This window comes from Poeciliopsis prolifica, unplaced genomic scaffold, assembly GCF_027474105.1.
Source record: "Poeciliopsis prolifica strain line A6 unplaced genomic scaffold, Auburn_PproV2 SCAFFOLD026, whole genome shotgun sequence".
Taxonomy (NCBI): Eukaryota; Metazoa; Chordata; class Actinopteri; order Cyprinodontiformes; family Poeciliidae; genus Poeciliopsis; species Poeciliopsis prolifica.
The window spans coordinates 859,294-882,593 of NW_026562401.1; the positions used below are offsets into that span (position 1 = coordinate 859,294).

A 23,300-nucleotide genomic window follows, 5' to 3' on the forward strand; every position below is an offset into this window, starting at 1 on the left:
TTGTCACCAGCTTGAAGCAGCGGTGCAGTTAAATGGCTTTAGTTGAATGCAGTCAAGCATCACAGTGCTGACAGAGGTGAAAAAATGAATAACTATAGTAGATAAGGTGTTCACATTGAGAAATAATGTCCTTGCTTTATTTTGATCTGTGCTTGTGCTGAAGGACCACACTGATCCTTTTTTTTATGTTTAGGTTAGCAACAGCCTTCATATAAAAAACAAAAATGAACACTTTTTTGTCTTTTAGCATCTATTTTTTCAAAGAGATGCTTTATGCATTTGAAGAAAAAGGATAAAGCTTGGATGAAATTGAAACTAGCTGCACAGAAAATGGGTTATTTTTAATTACATTCAAAAAAGCCAGTGTTTCCCTTGGAATGAGCAGCAAGAGGAGAATCGGTAGAGCAACATCCCAAATTTGTTGCTCTGGATTGACAATGAAATAGCTAAAGAAAGGGAACCATGCTTTTCTCTCAGGTCAAAGAAAGGAGCATGATGAATCTTCCTCAGACTAATGTCAGAGCATAGATGGCGAAAAGAAACATCTTACTGGAGTTGTTTCAGCCAAAGATTAAATAACCAATTAAGAGTAGGGTGTTATAACGTTTTCTTATTTTGTTTAGTGTTTGAAACTATTTTGTTTAGTTTTATTTCAAAGAAATGAAACGTTAAAAAAATATGAGGTCATATGTGAATGTTTCCTGACAAAATACTAGATATTTGTTGGTGCGTCGTATTTTTATTGTGCATAAAAATGTAGAGAATTTAGTAAATGTCTAAATGACCTGATCTTACTTACCACTTTTCTGGTACAATCACTTTTACACCAAATTCACCCAGTTGCACTGACACAAAAAAAAAACAACATTTCCATAAATACACAGAGAAGTAATTAACATGGGGTTAAATGAATTGCCTGTTGGTACATCGACATGTGGTGATGAGAAAGATGGAGTCAAATCCACAACTTTCCAATTACAAGACAATTAATCTTAACCCCTGAGCCACTGTAACACTTTAATGATTTTTCTCCATTTTTGTCCCTGTGTCAGACTCTAAATAACAATAAATAAATGCAACGAGCAAAATTACTATGACTTCAATTATGATTTTTTTTTAATGATATTTATTTATGAAGCAACTTTGCCAGCATTTTAACAGGAGGTAGAATTACTGGAGCAACACAAATTAAGTTCTCCTCTGCTAATCCACTTTGATTGTTTCTCAACCCCACAGTGCACAATGCACTGGCCTGATTTTATAGTGTCTACATCATAAAGTTATTTTGTCTCCTGTACCTATTCCATACTTAATACTTCTCCACCCTTAAAACATTTGACCTTCTGATACCCTGCCCAGTCCTGACTCTCTCCTGCGTTTTCGAAACTTCCTTTTCTGGGCTGTCTGGCTCACCAGATGTTTCCTCTGTTCTCCAAACCCACTCCCCTCCCATTTGGTGAAAGGTGCAACACTGACAGAGTGGGGCTGTGCCTTTCACTTGTAGTCCAGACCATGACTCATATGAGAAGTCTAACTGAGGAAGTCTTTTAGAAAGATCTGAGCAAGGTGCACAGCACCTGGGATTTACTTTGACGACTCTGACATACATAGCTTTTTCTTATTTGGACGACTTTCACTCAAACCAGTGTATGCTTCAGAGCTGCTCTGGTGTTTTACTTCTTTTAAATCCAGCAGGTCATTAGCTGACAATGTCGTGGGACTGTGGTCTCAAGTACATGTTCTCTATGTCCCCTGTACTGCAGCAGGGTAGCAAATGCATCCTGCATGATAAGGAGGACTTGTCCAGACTGGAGATGGTCCAGAGATTGGCAAAGGATGGCTGCCGGTTCCTGCAAAGCCACAGCCAGGGTCCAGAGAAGACATCTGAGGTGAGATATACAAAGATCAAATCTGTGATTTTCAATGCAAGCATTTATCTGACATCCTGAACTGATTTCTCTGTACTATCTATAATTAATCAAAATGTCAATATGATATTGTACAGTTCTGATGGCATGCTGTATGCTTTCATTTAGTTAGTGTATTTGAACAGAATAGAACAGAATATTCCATTAATTGTCCCTGAGTGAGGGAAATTCCTAATTAAATACATAATTTAATTATAAAATATATTTGTAAATATTTGTGAAAACAAAATACTGGGCACAAAACTATATTAAGTTCTGTTGGAAAAAATGGACTCAACGGAAGTAGAGAAATATTACTGCACAAATGTAAACAACCTTGTACAGTAAAATTTGACCACATGCATATTGTCTGTTTTGAATATTTAAAACAAAAATAATTTACTAAAACTATCCTCTGTGCTCGTCAGCATGACTATGACCATAAACTCAAAGTCTATTGAGGTTACTTGATACATGCAGTCATGTTAAGTAAGCCAGACTGTATGTGCATATTTTAGTACCTTTTGGAAATCCATGCAGAAGTTTTGAACATACTTTTCATTGAGACCACATTTCTGTGAAAAAAACAAAAAAGAAAAAATCTTAATTTGATGTTATATTTGAATTTTAAATGTTAAACATCAAATATGTTGAAGGATTATCAGGAGTAAAAAAATAAAAGCTTGCAAATTTCAGGCTGTGTGTAACAAAAAAACTATGTTTCACATAGAGAACAGTGTTAGTGAAATAAATGAATATTCTAATGCCATTCTAACTTATTAAGCATAATAATGTATTCTGTCAAATTAGTACATTTGAGGGGCACACATTGTGTCTAACTTCTAATGAAGTTGGACACAGAAACCATCCTTGTGTTCAAGTGCCACAAACACATGGGTGGTGATTTTGGCACAATACATTTACAACATATGCAATTCTGAAAGCATAAGTGCACACACACTGTCCAGTTTCACCTGCCTGTGCTTTGAAAATAAGTCCAAAAAACCCCAAAAAACATTACATCAGCCCAAGAGCTCTCTGATTGGCCAAAGCTCTTGAGGGTTTAGCTTCACCCTTCCTGCCAGCTGTGTCGGCTTGCTGGACTTTTAGACAATTGCAGGAAAGGTTGACGTCTTTGGCTGGACCGTACTGGCAGTACATTGTGTGGTCTCTGGGTGGGTTCCCGTGCGTCAGATTTGTGACCTTTTTCTCCCTAACAAGGCCAGATTTTCTCATCTGTTAAGCATTTAGTAAAGTTCACCACCTGCATTGAGCCGCCACCAATCACAGTATGATCAAATGTCAGCAATGTAGATAACTTCGCCATTCTGTTTACTGTGCTAAATCTCCAGCATAGTTGCATGGTGTACATTTGAAATGTAATTGAAAATTACAAAAAAAAAAAAAATGAATTACCACAAGTTTATTATTTCAACTAATCTAGAAATCAAAGTATCACATAAAATGATCCTGTTTCTTGTTTGCAAAGTACTTCAAACTGGTGCTGGAGTTCACCCAACACAGACTGTACAGCATAATGTGTGATTCATTTCAGTATGTGAAATCAGACATCAAGAAGCATAGAAATCAGTTTATGCCATGTTGAAACAGAATGGCCAAATATACAACAATATACAGCTTCTATTAGAAGAACGAACCCTCTAAAAAAAGAGGCAAGTGTCTCTGTCTTCTCCTGAACCCGGATCTCGGATAAGCTGAAGACAACCGATGGATGGTTTTGACAGGGGTGCTGAAGGCTAAAAAGTATTTTTTTAGAGCTTGTCTGAGTTGAAAGTGTGAAGTTTGAAACTTTGCTGTATACCACCTCCTCTTTTTGCGTAAAAAATAAAATAAACTTTAAATTTGCGAGCCAGTTTTCATTGTTTGAGGAACTAAGCTACTCTTAACCTTCTTGCCATTTCATGCCCGAGGGAATTTGGACTTGTCTGCACTCTGACAGTACTAATACTTTGCAGGCCTTGTTAGGTGCCTCACACCATACATGCCAGACATGAATGAGAACAGAAAACATTTGAGGAACGTGACTTTGAGCTGTAGTGTAAGATCATACTTATTAGGAGGACTTCTTTGGAAACGTTGACTCAAGATCTTTTCAACCTGTGTTGCATCTTAGTCACCAGCTCAGGGGATCTGGTTGCTTGTCTTTTGTATTATGAGTCTGTCTCCCACTGCACACAGATAATTATCCCAGAGAAGATGTGGTCAGATCAATAATTCATTCTGAGGGGGAAAGGGACATCCACATTTTGGCTTTGGTGTTGTGATTTGAGTCAGAAAAGCTGTGCATTGCAGCTAAAAGCAAAGCACCTGGTGGATCTGCCTGGAAATACAAAGCACATTTCACTGGAACCAGGAAGCTAATCATCATCTTTTCATCACCATTCAGATTCTGTGAACAGAAGTGCCACGGCTCCACCCTTTTATGGTTGAAAATACACAAGAGGCATTTTCTTTGTGCCTGCGTACATTGGGATCAGCTGGAACAGCTTTATGAGATCCTCTCAAAGTCATGAATCAAACAAGAAGCTGCCAGCATGTCTTAAAGTTAATATTCCATCCTGTGCACATGGGAACATCCCTGCTGTTTTTGCAGAAGTCAGTCTTTTTGTCTCTGTGTGTCCTCTGGTTGAATGTTACTGTGCCAGGAAATCCTGCTTTACTGAAGGATCATGAATTTGTCTCCACGAAATACAATTAGGGCTGCAAACTGCAGCCACTTCCAGCCTGTCAGCCCTGGCTAATTGCATGAACAGAAGTGATTCATTGACTGATGACGACTGAAGGAGGGGGTCTATAAGCAAGGAGCTGATGCATGATTGTGTATACAGTGAAATCTTCATTAGGGCTAGTATATCTGATCTGGTACTGTCCAGATCCAATCAGGAATTGTGTTACTGCAAGCACAACAGTTCTTTCTCAAAGTGGAGGCTGCAAAAGACTGAAAAGAAGACAAAGAATTGGAAAGCAATATGGCTGCATTTTGCATGAAGATAATTAACTTTTAATCACAAGTTTACAGAAACATCCTGTTAATAGCAAGAGAACCCTTCTTGATAAGAAAGGAAAAATGTTCCAAAGATCTGAATAAAATATGAAGGGATAGTCTTCGTAAAAAGATCTAAAATATTGATCTTAGTACAATTGGAAAGATTTGCGTTTGTAAGTTGTACAAACACAGTGAACAAATCAATAAACAAAATCAAAAGTAATTCAACATAAAAAAGGAGGTCGGGGGGATCAGAGTGCTACTCCGTGGCAATATGTAAATGTGCTTAAATAGACAGGGTTGTGAGAATTGTACGTTTTTTACATTTTTTTTTTTTTTTTGATGAAACATCTACATAAATGCTGTCCAAACAAAGATCTTGTATTTTTTTACACTGGTTGGGAAAATATTAGTGTGTTAATGCAAAATAGACAAAAGGTTCAGATGGATAATCATGTCTTGGATCATGTCACACTCTTTCCATTTTCTGGATGACACATGAAACAGGTGTGAACAAAAATCCCAGCCACACTTTTTGTTTGTAAAGAAACACACCCCACAATTATGTCCTAATTTCTGTCTACTTATCACATAACAGACCAATAAAATACACTGAAGCTTGTAGTTGTGAGATGACAACCTGTGTAAAGATTCAAGAAAATACTTTTGAAAAGCATTCTACATAAAAAATAAAAAAATAAAAAAATCATAATTTATAAAACTACTAAAATTAAAAAAGACAATCCTTCAAGCTCCAACTGGATTGCTTTGATTATCATTTACTTTATGTATGCCAGAGTTGTCGGGACCTACATAGACTGTGGTTTGTTGGCAATGATGAAAAAGAATTGAAATGCACCTTATTGGGGATAAATCCATCACATGGGGAGTTACTGTGTGGATCAAAGCCTAAGCAGAAGTCCAAACCATTGTTAGTATGCGCAGTATAACCAAATGACAGCTTCAAATAGACTCCCCCCAACCCCCCGGACATCCCCCATAATTTAATTGGCTCTGTGCATAATTCAATAATTTAAATATGTGACTCATTTATGTTAATCCCTGAATGGGCTCCTGCGATAAGGACCAAATAATGATATATGCGGACGTTTTCTTTCTATTTCAGAGCTGCTTTTGACAGTGTATTATGATGGAAATCAGAGGTGATTTATGTGAGAGGGAGAGAAGGGATTCTCCTTTATGACACACTCAGCCCCCTCCTCTTGTTTTTCTCTCTCCAGCCACAGAGTGACGAGGCAGTCCGCTTGTGTGTGAGGGAGCGGGGCCACGACGTGCTCGTTCTCTGTCGAGTGTTGTCAGAGCGGCCAGCGCACGCTGTATGGTCGAGGGGAGGAGGGAGGGAAGAGGCGAGAACCAGGAGGTAAGCCTCTCCACTCCCTCCTTCCTCTCTTTCTCTCCCTCTCTCTCAGCTCTCCTTCTCTCATCAGCCTCCTCCTCTGGCTCTGTCGCTCACACACTCACTCAGGCGTGCTCACATCTCAGCTCTCCACTCATAAATGACTACACAAATAGACATAAATGAGCAGCATGCAGCTGTGAGACAGCCTTCCCAGTCATACTGAGGGGGATCCCTCGGTGTGAACGCACCAGGGTGGATGCATGAAGGTGTCACGCAGCAGTAAGTGCAGCCAGGGTGAGGGCACGGCAACTCTTCAGGGATGGGATCTCGTCCTGAGCCCCTGAATCTCCAGAAGAACGGCAGGCTGCTGCCGCCGCATGCAGCCCTGGTTGAGCAGGAGGAGGACGAAGAGGATGAGGAGGGCTCGGAGGGGAGCATCAGCACCAGCACCAGTCGGGCAGAGCCGCAGACGATGCCCACCTTTGACGTCCCCTACTTTCGTTACATAGACGATGAGGGAACAGAGGGAGAGGAGGAATGGAGCAGCAGCAGATCTCTGTCCTCCATCGGCAGGGACTCCTCCGCTGACTCTGTTGTGTCTGACAGGTATGCGGTGGTGTCAGGGACCCCCGAGAAGATCCTGGAGCATCTTCTGGGTGACATGACGCTGGATGATGACCAAGGGACAACGCAGGGGAAAGAGTCAGGTCAGAATCCTTACTTTAACACTTTGCCTCTCTTCTTTTAAACTTACTTTGTCATGTCAAGGTATGAAAAAGCATTTTAATATCTACTGCAAACACTAGCAGTTCATTTGACTGATTTCTGGAAAAAGGCCAAAAAATAATATAAAAAAATCAAGTTTCCTTTACCTCTTCTGGTCTCCATAATTAGATGGTGCTCCAGTTTGTCTCCAGGCGATATCATCGGGTTGATCATGAGTGCCTAAATGTTCCAAATGTTCAGCCTGTTTTTTTTTTGTTGTTTTTTTTAAAGCTACTCACTTGAGTTTTCTGTAAGCCAGATCAAACCCACTGAAGAGTGAAGAGTAGCTTGTCAACTATGGTACAACACATTATATTTGCTTTGCCTTTTTGATGCAAATTGTTCAAATAAAACCTATCTTTTTAGAAATAAGCTACCACGCCTCCGGTGACATCACAACAGGCATAAGGGAACTAATGAGAGCAAATTTAAGTTTTTTTTATTTTGGCATTTCTGCTATTTATTGTCATAACTGATGAAGCACACAAGGTTGAACCTTGATATTCAAACTCAAAATTTAGTTGTATGTCACAATGCTTACTGAAACCAACTGATCAACTAAATTACGTCTCCTGTGATGTAATTGACCCCTGACCCCCACAAAAAACAAAAAAAAAACAGCGCACAATTTATTTTTCTTTTGGTTTCAGAGCATTTTTTTTTCTCCTACTTTGTGTTTTGGGAAATCTTCCAATCCAGACTCCGTTAACCAGCTATGTTTTTATTGTCAATTCATTCTTTTAGTTGACAAAAAAAAAAAATAGCACAGCATTAAATCTTTAAACCAGAGAGAAATATGCAACACTTCCTCATATCTTTTGAGCGTGGCTGCAGTGGACCGCACCGCATGAACTCCAACCCAGCAGCAGTGACAAATCAACACATTTCCTCTCATCCCAGCAGGTACATGATAATGCGACACTGTTGCCAAGGCAGAGGAGACCCTCTGTTGCTGAAGCTGAAGAGTTTGCTCAATGAGAGATGATGACTGAGAGCAGTGTAATAGTCAGACAAAGACAGAAAGAAAGCAAGTAAAAAGAAGGGAGAAAAAAAAAAATTCTCTTAAAGGAAGAAGTTGTCATCAGTGATGAGCAGAAGAACTGAGTAAAACTGATGTCACTGTGATGGGAAGGCATTTTTAGATGGAGGAAGGAGTAACATTAAAAAAAAAAACTGCTCATATCCTTACATAAATAAATTGGTTAAATTCATCATAGCTCCACTGCTTTGTGATGTCATTAAGCCTACATCTCCAGATAGATTAAAAATCAAATCCCAAAGTCAATCAGCCAGAGACCAGAGGAGTCATGAACAGCAGCTCGTCTTTACTCAGAGATGTTTAGTGGTTTGACTCCTGCTGGGTTGTATGTACCTGCTTGCAAAGGTTGTTGTTCCTTTGATGCTACTTCTGAGCTGATCCACAGAGCTTTGCAGAAGCGTGCTAGACTAAGGCGTTCTGATGTCATCAAACTCAAATACATTTTTCTTTGAACAGTCCCCAAGTTGCTGTGTTTGATATTGCTCTTCTAGATGGAGGAAAATGACTTGATTTTTAATATGTTTGGAGGTGTATTTCAGTAAATTAGGATAAATAAGTCAGCCAACCATGGCTGCACAGCAACAAAGGTGGTCTATTAAGTTTGGTTCAACACAGCAGATTTCAAAAATGGCAGCTACCCCATCAGCTCTCCTGCTGCATCTAGCAGCCTCCCCATGCACTGATTAAACCCCTCCTTCTCAATTTACACCAGCCAATCACATCAGCCTTCCAGAGAGGTGGTGAGGTCAATTAGAAAATGTATTTATTTCAGTAACACACAGTGTAAACACTGACCATTTTTTATCAATAATGAAATATAAGGTGCACATTTTATGCATGCAAATGCACAAATTATAAAACATTTTATTCTCTAAAGTATTTTAAGCTTCAGCCAATCAAACTCCAGCTCTTATCACTGCTGTCTCTATGAAAGACCTGGGTGTGAGGCAGGTTTCTTCTTCAGCAGGGTCCAAAGACGGCTGCCACAAAAGACACACCCAGAATATAACAAGCATTTCAACCACGCACACAAAAAATGTAGACACACTCTAGAAATGAAGTTAGAGAAAAACTTATTCCTTCTCAACAATCAAAAATACATTTTCAAAATGTATTTCAGGAATTACATTTTGAAAAGTGAAACTCGTATATTGCAAAGACTAATTTCACATCAGGAGACATTTTTCAGTTGTTTATTTTAAAGATCATGCAACTTCAGCACATCTGCATTGCTGGCTCTGGTTTTTCTTGTCTTACTTTTAACAATACTCCATAGATTAACCATCAGGTTTAGGTCAGGAAAGGTTAAAGACCAGTCACGCACAATGGGTATTGATAGTCTGGCAGTGTGGACAAGTGCCGAGCCATGGTGTAAAAAGGAAATCCAGTTCTCTATGGAGCTTGACGGCTAAATGAGACACAAAACACTTTGCATGTCCTATTAGATGAATGCATTTAATCTAGACTTGATAAAACACAATGGACCAACATCACCAGATGACATGACTCTCAAAATTGTCACTCAGTGTTGAAACTTTACACTAGACCTCAAAAAACTTGGATCCTTTACTTCTTTACTCTTTCTACACACTCTGGGAATTTGATTTCAACTGAAATGCTATTTTCAGGTGAAAAATGGCTGATGTCGCCCAGGTGGGGCGCTGCACTCCAGATTGTTCAGGAGTGATTTAACGTAAGGAATGCTGTAGCTGCAGCCCATGTTGTACATACATCACACGTATGTAGTGACTCTTGGATCAGAGTCCATGCTTGGGTGAATCCTTTCTAAGGTGTTGAATCTGCTTTGCTTCAGAGTCCTCTCAAAGCTGTGGTTGTTCTTCTTACTTATGTATTTTTTTTTCTATGCATAATTTACTTAGTCATAGAAACTTCAGTTGGAGTTTTCATTAGTTGCAAGCAATTATAACTAATAACTAATAATGATAATTAGATAACAGTTAAAACCTATCACAGGCATGTCATAAATATTGTATATATGATTACATGAGTTTTACTGTTTAGGTTAAATCATTTATTATTAGATCTATTTTCAATAAAACTCTGATTTACTGAGAAGTTCTGACCTGCACATGCAACACAATGACAGTAGCAATTATTTGCAAATCCTCAGCTCACAACATTGAGAATGCAGAGAATTTCTTCTTTCTGGAAGCACTAGAGGCATGTTTGAGGGGAAAGCAAACATGAACCAGAGCTGAGTGAAAGGCTGCTTTCCTTTCCTTCCTTTGCATACACAAGAGCCATGCAGGACAGTTGCAGCTTTTCCTGGGCTTCATCTGAAATGCAGTTATTGATTCCTTCACTGCACAGAGCAGCCAGCTCTCAGAAGCATGTTCTAGATCATTTGTTTCTGTAATGACAGGATCTCCGTGGTGTTTTGTGACAGGACAAAAAGGAATCCCATTAGGTGGATGACTGTCATATTCAAATATAAAGACTCTTGTTTTACGCTAAATAAATAAAATAATAATAATTACACATTCCTGTGCTCACTGTATAGCTTGCACTGATCAGAACAGAGCAACTGGTCATGTAGTCTTATTAATTATTTTTGAAATGATGTCATCAGACAAAATATAAAGTGAGACAAATTCTGTCATTTTAAAGACTAAAATACAAATTCTGTCATTTTAAAGACTAAAATACAAATATGTACTAAATATATTCAAACAGAAGAAACACTTTTCAAATAATTTTATTTAGTATTGACTATATACACAAAATTAATACTTAATATGTGTGCATGTTAGAACATTTCCTGAATGCATGGGCCCGTACCCTCTGGCATTGGTCATGTTTTTTAGGAACCGTTGATCGCTCATGTAAAGTTTTTTCTTCCTCAGTCTATCCCTCCTTTATTGTCTCATCTAATGAAAGGTGACGCCCCCTCTGGGCTGCAGTCTCAGGCACCTGTCTCCCATGTTGTTTGTATGTTGTTCTTTGGACAAGTTTTACTGAAATGTGAATTTCCCTCTAGAATAATAAATAAATAAAGGATATTCAATTCAATATTTGTATTTCTATCCATATTAGGACTGTGTTTTGACTTTCAGTAACAGGATTCATGCCCAATCCAGACATTTTTCCTAATCACGACTAGTAAATCCATCCATCCATTTTCTTACACCCTTGTCCCCAGAGGGTTCGGGTATCTCCAGCTAATATTCCGGGCGAGAGGCGGGGTAAACCCTGGACAGGTCGCCAGTCTGTTGCAGACGACGAGTATATCCCAAATCCTAATTCACAGCCTACCTCTAAACATAACCTTTGAGCCTAAACTCGGGGGAACGCTATAACCACACTTTGTCTCATTTCTAAAGACAAATGGTTCTCCATAAGACATACTGGTCTTGAGGGGGCTAGAAAATATACCAGAAATGGTCCTTAACACGCTAGATATTACAGAGGATTGTGAAAGTGCTGCAGCTTGTGAGGTAGTTTCTCGTTCCCTGTTGTTGTTTTCAGACTTTCTGTTAAGGCTGTGTCACTGTGTTGTTTATGACTGCTACATGCATGTGAGAGAGTAACCCCCTCATAAGCGGGGAGTTATGTATGCACAGCTGCTCTGAACGGATTAACATAATGATGTCGGTGCGTCTGCTGGACCGGAACACTCACAAAAGACTCTGGAAGCTGCGGTAAAATTAAAGGAAGTAATTTACAATTCTTGGTCTAAGGACTGATCCTACAATGCAAAATAAAATATTGTTAAATGAATAACTGGCAGTATTTTTGACTTTTTGTACGAAAAACAATGGGTACCAGTAAGAGAAATTATATATCACTATAAGAATATTTACAAGAGCAATCTTTCTAACAAAACACATACTAAGTTGATCTGTGATTGCAGCGGTAACATTGAATGAAAATATTGAAATATCAAAGTTCTGTATTTTCCCTTTAATTCAGTTCACTTCAGTTCAACACAGTTCACTATACTGACTTTGCATTAATTACACAGAAACTGAGCAGCAGAACAATTAGCATGACTTGGGATGAATCATAAACAGATAAATGGGCAGAAAATTTGCACCTAAAAGCAGATTAGGATGACTGATCTGATTTGTATCAGATTTTTTCTTTTCAAGTGCAAAAATAAAAAGACAAGCTAGAGAAGCATCATCTGACACCGTCACGTTGTTAGCTTATCTCCATTGACGCAGATGGCATAAACTATTATGAGAGTCTGAAGAAGGCTTCTGTTTACTTTTATTTCCTTCAGACTGACAGCAAATAATTTTGCTCTAGAGAAGTTTTTTATGTTTTCGTGTTGCTCAGCGAACTCTAAATGATTTTTGGCAGTAAAGAACGAGCTATCCTTGTGGTATTAAAGTGGAACATGGAAAAAAAGGTGAGGCCATATGAATCATAAGTGCAGCCTAGCAATATAAGCAGTTCAGAAGATATTAATCATGCAGCTGCCGGGGTCGGTACTGTTCCTGCCCTTCAGCGTACTGCTGCTTTAATGAGACTGGGTTCCTGCAGCGTTTAAGCCTGTTTTCCTGTAATAGCATACCTTTTTTCAAAGTGGAAAATCTCTCTGAACATTTGCTACTGAAACATACACATTTTTTACCTTTATCTATATGTATGTGTCTTTGCAGATATGCTTCTGGATGACTTTCTACTCACGTACCCAGTGTTCATGTCAACCAGCGATTTATGTCAAGCTCTTTTGGAACAATATCCTTGCATGGGGGTATTTCTGCAGAAGCGTTGTGATTATTTATTCCTAATTACACACACAAATTCAATTTACAAACAAAAAAAATGGGTGTTAAAGAAAAGCATTAGTGCTTGAGCTTCCACACACTGTTGAATCGTCTCATTGAATGTATGGAAATCCGATCCTTAACCATTAATCACCTATTGCAACAAGCGGCACAAAATTAAGGAGGACCTGAAAGAGGTTCTGGAGAGGAAACAGAAAGTCCTGCACCTGGTATGGCAGTGGATGTCTCTCTGCAAGGAGTTCCTGAGAGAGGACGAACATGTGAAAGTCTTCATCAAGGTAGGAAATATCTGTGGAAATGAGTGGAACGTGAGATGAGACGTAGAATGATGACAGACTGCTGTGCTTCCAGAGTTTGTATCGCTGTGTGTTCGATGATCTTTATGAGCACCCAGCCCTGGAGAAAGATGTGATAGAGTTGCAGAAATTCTACCAGCTAAGACGCAGACAGTAAGTAACTGTATCTGGATTTTTTCTATCTTTTTTTATTTTCATGTTTATGACATCCAATAGAAATGACATGTTGGTGGTCTAAGAGGAACTTTTGAACACAAAGACAGAGTTCTTCTCTCCAGGCCTCCCGTTTTAGCTTTTCATCAATGACTCCATTCAGGAATTGTAATTTCTGTGCTCGGCGGTTTTATTCTCGGGGATTTAAAGGTCATTTTGCTCTTTATTTGGAATGTAAGAAAGAGAGGAAATTCTGGTTTTAAGCAATAATGACAAGCTGCTAGGAGTGGTTCTCACATAAGAGAAAAAGTATTGCTATAACTAGGCAATAGAAAGAATGCAATGCCTACATCGTCTCTTCACTCCGCTGGCAAAAAACTAACATGACTCAAACACACAAGTTGTTGAGTTATTCCAGAGTGTGGCATTGGTGGAAAAAAAGAAGTGGACATATATATATATGAAAATCAAGGAACACGGCAGACAGATCAGGAATAAAGTTATAAGCAAGATGCACTTGCAAATCAATATTCATTCTTTAAAAATCACTCTAAACTCGTAATCCCTCCTATAAAACATGGTGGTGGCAGATTTGCGCTGTTTCCATTAGTGTAGATGGGTAAGTTAATAACTTGGTGTTGGTCTCCTGTTATATATGTTATATGTTGGGGTTTGTGGTTATAATGTGACAAAATAAGAAAACTTTTGAGAGGTGAAAGTGCTATTCAAAGCACGCAACTTGCAGCATTTTCTTTCTCATGAAGAAAGAAATTAGTGTTTGCAAGTGTCCAATCACATCAGAAAGATTCTCTTTAGCGCAGTGACAGGACAGTCCCTCAGGCCTCGATCAGAGAATGTTGAATAAAAGAAGATGCACTGTGGAACTCCAGAAAACAACTACAGAGTCCAAGTGTGACATCTTGCTGTTGGACAGGAAAGGTCAGCCTGAAGGACTGCTTAGAAACTTTAATCATGGCAGACTAACAGCAACAGACGCTGCTCTTAGCAGGGGTCTGACATAAAAGGCTGCAGGTCTGTGCCCAATTAAAATATGCCAGATTTATTCTTTATTCATTTATGACACTGCCATATAATATTTTACTCTGAGGAGTGATGTGCCTTTGAATTCTGCCATGTTGCTCTTGCCATCGATTGGAGACTATATAGTGCAGATAATAATCAGTTGATTCCAGTTATTAAGTTGATCCAGTGATACTGCCCCCCCTAAAATCCCCTTAAAAAAATTAAATCCTGCATCACAGGATGCAGAAGCTCATGTCAAAGAGTGCATGCAACAGGATAATATATAATGTCAAAATATCAGTAAAGGTTAGATAGTCCATGTAAAATTTTATGCTAGTTCACCAACTTTATACATGTTGAAATCCGTAAAGATGTCCTAATTAAAGTTGGAAATGTAAAATGTGAATGCATTGGATGTGATTCTGATGAACTAATATATGTGATCATGACTGATGTGTTGAAAAGGCATGAAAAACTAAAATGCTAAAGTGATGTTTTGTTGTATCATTTTAGTCTTGAAAATGAACAAAACTTGTTACTTTGGTTTCTAAACAAACCCTGAGTGAGCAGACTTAATGTCCTGCCCATCTCCCTCTGACCAATTTGTTCAGCCACCAAACTGAGTTTTTCCCCAGTGAACATCTGCATATGTGTAATTAAGTATTTTTCTGTTGGTGCTGGTATCTCAGCCTGACTTTTTTATGTTTATATCCTGAAAGGGAAACACACAACTGCTACCCCATCATACTGCTAGACTGTGTGTGGGTGTTACCCACTGACATAATCTTGAATTTATGGGCTTTTCACAATCAGTCCTGTCTCAGATGGGGACAAGCGCAGCCAATCCCACTGCTGTGGCAATCTGCTGCTGTGTGAAAAGGTGTCGTTTTTTATAGACGGAGGCTCCTTCCTCCCAACCTGCCTCCTGATCAGCTTCCATCTGGATTTATGTGCAAATTGAACTTCAAGTCATATGATTTGGAAACCTCACAGTGAGAACAAAACCCAATTTCTGCTTGGCATTCTGTATCCTCCTGTGACATGTGAAGTCATAGATATCCACAGTGACTCTGCTCTTTTTGTAAGGCGGGGTCTGTTTAGACGTGACAAAGGGAATCAGGTTTTTCATTAGCACAAGGCTACTGCTGCTAGCCTCCAAGGAGGGATCCCTCAGGACCAGTTCTGTGTCAGCATGCCTATTGGGATGCAAAACTTGTGAAAGCTGAGCAATGAACACAGGCACAGGGCTATATATCATGCAGACCAGAACGAACCGATGAGAATAGGATGATGAAAAGAAGAGATCACTTTGGAATGTCTAAAATCTGCTAAGCACTTTAATCTCCACTTGACACTGAATGCCAGTAATGGACTGAATGCTGCAGAGCTTGTAATGGATAAATACAGCCTTACAAAAAATCCCTTTAAATTCACATGTGGTTCCCATGTTCCACATGTGAAAAAATATTTTGTTCATGTGAACATGTATTCAACATGTGATCACATATTTCTCACATGTGCACCACATATGATCAGATTTTTTTTCATGTAAAGATTGGATGATTATACTGAATATGTAATAAAAATGTAATTAATTTCACAGGTAAAAATCACATCTGAAAATAATGTAGCACATAAAAGATGCACATGTGGTTCACACAAATGTTCATGTTTATGTTTGATTTTGGTACTTTGTGGAAAACACTCATGTGATTCCCATGTTTTCACATCACATGTGCCTTAGTTTATGTGCCTCTGGCATAATTTAAATAAATGTTGACATAAGTCAGAGGCATAAACTTCAACTTTAGCACAACACGACATTTATATTTATGTGTTAATAGAAAGATTTGATAATAATGTATATAGTCTAAAAAAATAACCAATTGGTGTGAAATAAAAGTTTAAATTGATTTGTAAAATAAAATAATTTAACCTTTTCTCTTCTGTTTTTATTTGTTTGTAGCACTGTGAATGATGATTCACCACACAGAAATGTAAGTGAGAATTTCCTGTTTTATATCTTTAAAAGAGAAAAGTTCTCATAAAAAACAGATCTCGAGCATATCTGGGATTAACACCATAAAAACCAGTATTATTTTGTTTTGTTGCTCAAATTAAAATTCTTAACATGCATTATAATCAATGGCTCTTCCCTTATTCTGCTTTTTAGGGTAGAGCTCTTTCCCACCAATTGAGCTTGAAAGAGAATGGGCTCAGATCCAGAATCACACAGAGAGAGAACAAGGAAGGTAAGTCCTGCAAGGTGACGTTTTTTGGACATTCCTCCCATCATTACACTATTTTCAAAATGAATGAAAGGAAACGTTAAGCTGGGAGCTTGAAACAATACGGTTCTTTCCAAGGAATGAAAGTTTGGAAATGCAAATTCCTGGCTAACTATGTTTTCCACTTTTGGATCAGTTTTTATTTGAGTGTTGATTTGCTTATCAACACTCAATGTTCTTTTTAATCACGTGAAAAGTGCATTTTGATAACCTATTAGTACATATGAAACTTTTCATTAAGCCCACATTTCTGGAATAAAAATGACATTGTTTTTTATTAGCCTGTGATTTCCTAATTTTAAATGCATTTTCATCAGTTCTTAAGCAGATCGGTATATTTAACATAAATAAAAGGTTTCAGCCAAACTCCTTTCACACTAGTCAGGATTTATTACTTCTTCCTTTATTTCCAGGTGAAATGGATTGAGATCATGTTAACATAAACACTCATGTTGACCTATAACCTGCTTCTTACAGGCATTGCATAAAAGTAAAGCAGTTCCCTAAAACTCCAACAGATGGCAGCAATGCCCCATGCAAAATCAAATACCCACAGTTTTACAGGACAATCAATGCTATTAATCTCAACTCATGAATTGAGTTACTGACAAATTAAAAAAACAAAAAAACAATTAGTGATATTCAAACTTATTAAAAATAGCTACATCTTCTTTTCCAGTTCTCTGCCGTGTGTACGTCACGATGGACTCGTATCTTAGTGCGAAGGTCCACTGTGAGGTGGTTGCTCAGGAGCTGTTGCAGGCCGTGGCAGAAAGGATGGATGTTCCTGCATCTGAACTGATACTAGTGGCCATTACTTATCCTGGAGGTAAACACCACTCTGATCTCTTACAGCGCACAACCATCACAGATGACTCATGGCACAACACAGCTCACCTAAAGAGTAACTTTTTGGAGCAAAAATTAAGCTTTCTAGAATTCTTTTACATTATGAAGAATATTTAAATGCAGACCATCCAGGTACAATAAAAGATTATGAACTTGTTTTCATTGATTGCATTTTATTATCAGTTATTCAGCCCATCTCATAAGCTGAATTAACTGCATGCCTGGTTCAAACCATTGCAGGCTAGAATCTGTTTTCTGTGGCAGACGTAACTGGTTTCCTTGAGGAACAGGCTGCCATTGAGCCTTATCTCTGAGCACTGATATATGCTTGCAGGCTACCTGACTCATTTTTAATGGCATTCTGCTGTTTGTGATGTGTTTTCCTCTTTGCAGGTAGACTCCTCCTGCAGCCTCAGGACAGAGTTTTCTCCAATTCTTTACAGCCAGTGGGGAGGCTTCATGTGTGCAGGAAGGACCTCGGTGAAGTCCTGGTAGGAACGACATTGTGATTTGTGACTTTGATGGGGCTCAGGAGCAGATTTAGTGGGAGAGAATTGCATCCAAGAAAAAGGAGTGAGGAGATTGTTTGAAATCAGAGAAACACAAAAAAGACTAAATAAAAATATGATGTAAAATTCTAATGAACATAAGTGCTTAAAAATATTCCTTAAATAAAAAAATAATAATTTACAATTTATTGGATTTTATAATTATGTGTGGGTCACATTGTAGTATAGGTTTTGGGAAGTCTGGCCTAAAATCACATAAATTCAAAACAGTATTTATATAGACGCAAGCTGAGCCTTTTGAGAGAATGATACAAATCATCACAAAAGACAAAGGGAAATGTAAAATAGCCTTCAAAGAAGGCACAAATAAGGAGGAACACTGTAAAACAAAACAACAACAAAATTTTAAACCAAAATCATATATGGATCAGGAAAATAAAACTTGTAAACTGACTCAACCAACCATTAAGAAAATCTCAATAAGATCTACTGCTGAAGACAAAAATTTCACTGCAAAACATTCCATTTGGTCATTTTAGTTCTTAATATGATAAATAACAAGGATCCATTTTTGTCAGTCTATAATACACAGCGCCTTCATCATTGGTAGGATTGCCTAATCATTTTCTCAACTTGGAAAGTTTACAGAAATCAAATTATTGACTGATTACTCTTAAATAAAAAAATAATATCAATGTAGAATTTACTCTGTTGAGAAATTCTACAAGAAAACAAGTGCTTTCATACTTAAAACCTAATAATCTTAGCAAATGGATAATAAATTCATATCAAATCCTCCTTCAGTAAAATCTGATTTCTTGTGTCTAAAATGGGTTGTTGAAATGTTTCTGCCTAACTGTTGATGTCTTCCAGCAAAAAAGATGATTTAAAATTACTTTGGCAAATAATAATAATAATAAAAAAATAAAATAAATTATGTGTTTTTCCTCTATAGAACCCATTTACAGATAACTCAGATTTGCAACAGAGGACAGCCCGCATGCTGACTTTAAATACCTGGGATGTGGCTGTTGCACTCACCAACTTTGACTGGACAATTTTCAACTCGATGCACGAGGTTGGCCTCTATTTGCATCCTTAAGCACAAATAGTTACCTCTGGATGTGTCATCTTTCTATTTGTCATAGCTTACTCCACCTCAGTTAAAGTTTTTTTCTTTTTGTCTTACAGCAGGAACTGATCTACTTCACCTTCAACCGCCATGTTTGCAGTAGCTACACAATGCCATTAGAGATGCTGCTGCAGCAATGCAATGAAGTCCAGCTGTGGGTCATGACTGAGGTGCTGCTGTGCCCAACGCTCTGCAAAAGGGTGCAGCTCATCAAGAAGTTCATCAAAATTGCTGCTCAGTTAGTCACTTTTCACAAAAATAATTACCGATTGCCTTTTAATACTACTTTGCTGTAACAAAAGCCTTGATTTGATTGAAAATCCAACGCCCTCTTGTGGCAAACCACTAAGTTGCACTTACTTAAATTCTTCTGAAATATAAACCTTAAAGCTCGGTTTTATTTTTTTTTTCTAGCTGTAAAGCACAGAGGAACCTCAACAGCTTTTTTGCCATAATTATGGGCCTGAATGCTGGTGCTGTAAGCCGCCTCAGTCAGACGTGGGAGGTTAGATTTCCTCTTTTCCTTCTGCCATCAATTTATTATTGTTTGCAGCAACAGTTGAATTGTCTGGAAAAACTAATAACTAATGTTTCTGTCCCTGCAGAAAATTCCTGGTAAATTTAAGAAATTGTTTTCCGAGCTGGAGACATTCACGGTGAGTCTACTACTCATAGATAATTGTTAAATTACCTCTGACTGCTGAAAGCAGAGCGTTGATGTTAATCATGCTGCGCCAGGGGAATACAAGGAGCTAAAACCAAACATGTTTTACTTCGCTAAAGAATGTCAGGTTCATGTGATCATTAGCTTCGAATCCTTCCAGAATTCACTTCTAATGATGTCTGCATGCACAGACACACACACACTCTTCCCTGGAGAGTTTCACTCATTTTGAACATTTCTTCACAGGATCCCTCTCTGAACCACAAGGCATACAGGGACTCATTCAAGAAGATGAAGTCCCCCAAGATCCCATTTCTTCCTTTACTCTTAAAGGGTGTGTTTCTTACTCTTCTGCTTCAGGAGCCCAAAAACATAACATTGGGGTAAAACGGGGAGTTGTCACAATCATCGGATGATTCCATTTTTACACCCAAATTTTTAAACTTTTCACTAAATATAAATCTTTTCCCTTTTAGACATCACATTCATCCATGAAGGCAACAAAACATTTCACGATAATCTGGTCAATTTTGAGAAGTTGGTAAGTTTTTGTGCCTTTTATCTTCTGGACAGGAATCATACAGTACGGAAAATGCTTAATCAAAGTCTTTACCTGTATCCTCCAGCACATGATAGCAGACATGGCGAGACTCATCCGAGAGTGTCAGCAAGACCGCATGGGTCAGTAGTATTCAGATCGCTTGTCATGCAAGATGTGACGTTATAAACTGGTAACCACAATGAGATCTTTTTTTTTTTTTGTTTAACACCAGGTATTGCTAAATTTTTATACAAGACATTCATTGTTAAAACAAAAACTGGGAGAATTGATGTTAAAAGAAAAAATAATTCTGACTTAGCATTTGAGCTGCCCATCACTCAGAGTTGATTAAAAAAATAAATATCTGATTCCAATTTCTGTCCTATTCCAACCTCTGGCTGATGGATCTACAAGGTGTTTGTAGTTTCAATGAGACAGAATGTTTGAGAACCATCGACTTAAGCAGTGTTCCCTCAAGTCATACCGTCCTGCATGTTTTAGATGGTTTTCTGCTTCAGCAAAACTTATTTCAGGGGATGGCTGAGTAACAGGCTTTTACTGAATTGCAGACATCTGAATCAGGTGTACTAAAGCAGGGAAACATCTATAAACACGGAGAGGAGTATGCTTTTAGGATCTCAAGTAGTTAACTCAATCTAATGATGCATTTGAACTGATCCTATACTTTTCAAACTCTGTAAACTTCAGTTTATTATTCCAATATCTAAGGAAACCAAAGAGATTGGTTCTAGTTATTCACCCTGTCCCAATTTTTAATTACTTTTGGATAGTGTTTCAAGCATTTGAACACTTGTGGATTAATAGCATCACAGCTTAGAAATAAAATAATGTCCTTCTTCTAGGAAATGGAATTGCCCAGAAGAGCAGCTCAGAGGTTCGATCCTACACTGATTACCTTCATGTCATCGACAATCAGCAGACTCTGTTCGAACTGTCACACAGACTGGAGCCTCGTGCGTAGACAGGAGCTTTTTCTATTCTTCCCACTCTGTGGAATTGCCAAGGACCAACTGATCACTGTCTCAGCTCGTAGTGCACAGGACTCGGTCAGCAGTCCTGTGCTGGGAGGTATGCACGTTTCTGACTCAAACACACAAGATGGAGTAACATGAGGCTGTCACCAGAGACCTAAACAAGCAGTGAAAGACACATGTGAGGAAGGCCACAGAAACAGTTTGGATCCACTACCACGTGACTGATTCATTCAACTATTACTCAACAGGAAAGCTGCAGCGCCAGCCGCTGAACTGCAAACAACAGCAGAAGCCTCTAGTGCCAGCCATTTATCAAGACATCTTTATGGGGTCCAAAGCTGCTGCTGTTTTCATGAAGACCTCCAGATGGCAGGAGTTAGCAAGGGAATTTTTTCTGTTTCAATGGCACACTGCAATGAATACTTCCAGTTGATTAATACTGTTACGCTCTCAAGTGACTTTAAATTGCATTAATGGTCATGATTCGTCTTTCATACCCCAACAAAATCAATTTAAACTTTACATACAGTGCTAAAAAAAGGAAGATTCCTATTAAAACGAGTTAGAAGAGATATATGGGCTGTAAAATAACATGGTCATTAAATTTCTTTCTCAGAATCATTGGAAAATGAGATTTCACCTCCTCTGTTCTGCCACTTATGAGCTTCTTTCAGAATGACCTGGCTAAGGCTAGATGTTTGTTTTTTTTCAGCATTTGGACTGTTTCTAGAACACAAATGTCAAAAAATTTGTAGGTTCCCTTTAATTTTTATTTAGACCCAATGCTAAAATTAAAAGTTCAAAAAAGTTTGGAAAAGAAAAATCCCCTGGAGCTCGCAATCAGTGAAATCAAGAGATCTCAATCAAAGAAGAGAAGAAAAAGACCTGACGCTAATTCAACAAACCGTGACAAGAGTGGGGAGTTTTAGGTCAAGTGAACTGAAGGTCCAATTTTTGTCTTCGCTGATTAAAATCTATCAAAAGTCAGAGTTGCTCAGTGTCTCAGGTGCCCACAGACAGTAGCTTCAAAACTTAGATTGTAGTACCTATTTTAATCTTTGGAACAAAACAAGGAGGTAGACCCAAGGTTTAAAACCTGCCTCGATTCATCTCCTGTTAGCACAAGAACAGCAAAAAGCGCCTTACTTGGTCCTTCCTGGACCTCTGCGAGTGTGTGGCTTCAACATCGTCTCTCGTCTTAACTGACAAGAAATCCAAGGCACAAATACAGTACTTGTTAAGAGACCCTACAATGACCACCTTTCCAAAGTGTTGTGAGGACAAACCAGAAAATAGCAGAACATTCACATAAAAGAGTAGTTTTCTTCTTGACTTTGTGAACAATGACAGGAACAAGCAGTTGACAAAACCAAATCTTCGAAAAGGTACACAAGACGTCCCTGACTCTGCTGGGGAAAACCTTGATTAATTCAAATGTTTGGTCAGTCTTGGGTCTCCACTTACCCACAACATGAAGGGTGAAAAGTCATCTCCAGGAACTGCTCAACCAATCAGAGAAGTTCTTGAGGTAACATGAGAGCTAAATAAACTTGAACGTTGATTTAAAAACAAAAAAAAGTGGATTCTATTATATTTTTCTTTTCCTAAATAGCAGTCCTTTATACTGACAGAGCAAAATTATCAAAACTTCTGTTACATTCACTCAAGACTGAGGCTGTTTTCACATGACTATTTTTCTACAACACGTAATCATCCCGTTGAATAAAAGGAGATGGCGATTATTGTTTAGAATGAAAGCTAACCATGATTTTTTTTTCTTTCCTTCTTAAATTTTAAACTGGCAAGATTTTCCTGAGAGACTTTGACATGTACAGGCATTTAGAAATGTTTTTTTTGACCATACTAAAAGTTATATACTTTTCATATTGTAAAACTTTAGAGACGACTTACAGGGAATAGGAGGTTCGTTAGAACAGACCTAAAGTCCAGTGAGGACTTTTAAAGTGACCTGAAGAAATGCAATGTTAATTTGCATAGCACATTTTAGAAAAAAGGCA

General features: G+C 38.2%; 1 protein-coding gene across 3 annotated transcripts; it reads left to right on the top strand.

The window, feature by feature from the left end:
• Positions 1 to 1,528: 1,528 nt before the first annotated feature.
• LOC129371435 (rap guanine nucleotide exchange factor 5-like) lies at positions 1,529 to 22,269 on the top strand. 3 transcript variants are annotated; one of them, XM_055048022.1, is made up of 18 exons: positions 1,529 to 1,889; positions 6,156 to 6,295; positions 6,881 to 6,981; positions 12,704 to 12,782; positions 12,966 to 13,110; positions 13,184 to 13,281; positions 16,271 to 16,301; positions 16,478 to 16,556; positions 17,272 to 17,421; positions 17,835 to 17,932; positions 18,906 to 19,028; positions 19,142 to 19,320; positions 19,497 to 19,587; positions 19,688 to 19,738; positions 19,993 to 20,080; positions 20,223 to 20,287; positions 20,373 to 20,427; positions 21,151 to 22,269. In XM_055048022.1, exons 1-18 carry the CDS (start codon positions 1,710 to 1,712, stop codon positions 21,267 to 21,269), a joined length of 1,872 nt encoding a protein of 623 aa, XP_054903997.1. In that variant the 5' UTR covers positions 1,529 to 1,709; the 3' UTR covers positions 21,270 to 22,269. The 3 variants fall into 3 exon arrangements, with proteins under 3 accessions (XP_054903997.1, XP_054903999.1, XP_054903998.1); XM_055048024.1 differs by lacking the exons at positions 1,529 to 1,889; positions 6,156 to 6,295 and adding an exon at positions 6,356 to 6,553; XM_055048023.1 differs by lacking the exons at positions 1,529 to 1,889; positions 6,156 to 6,295 and having other exon boundaries at positions 6,356 to 6,981.
• Positions 22,270 to 23,300: the final 1,031 nt, after the last annotated feature.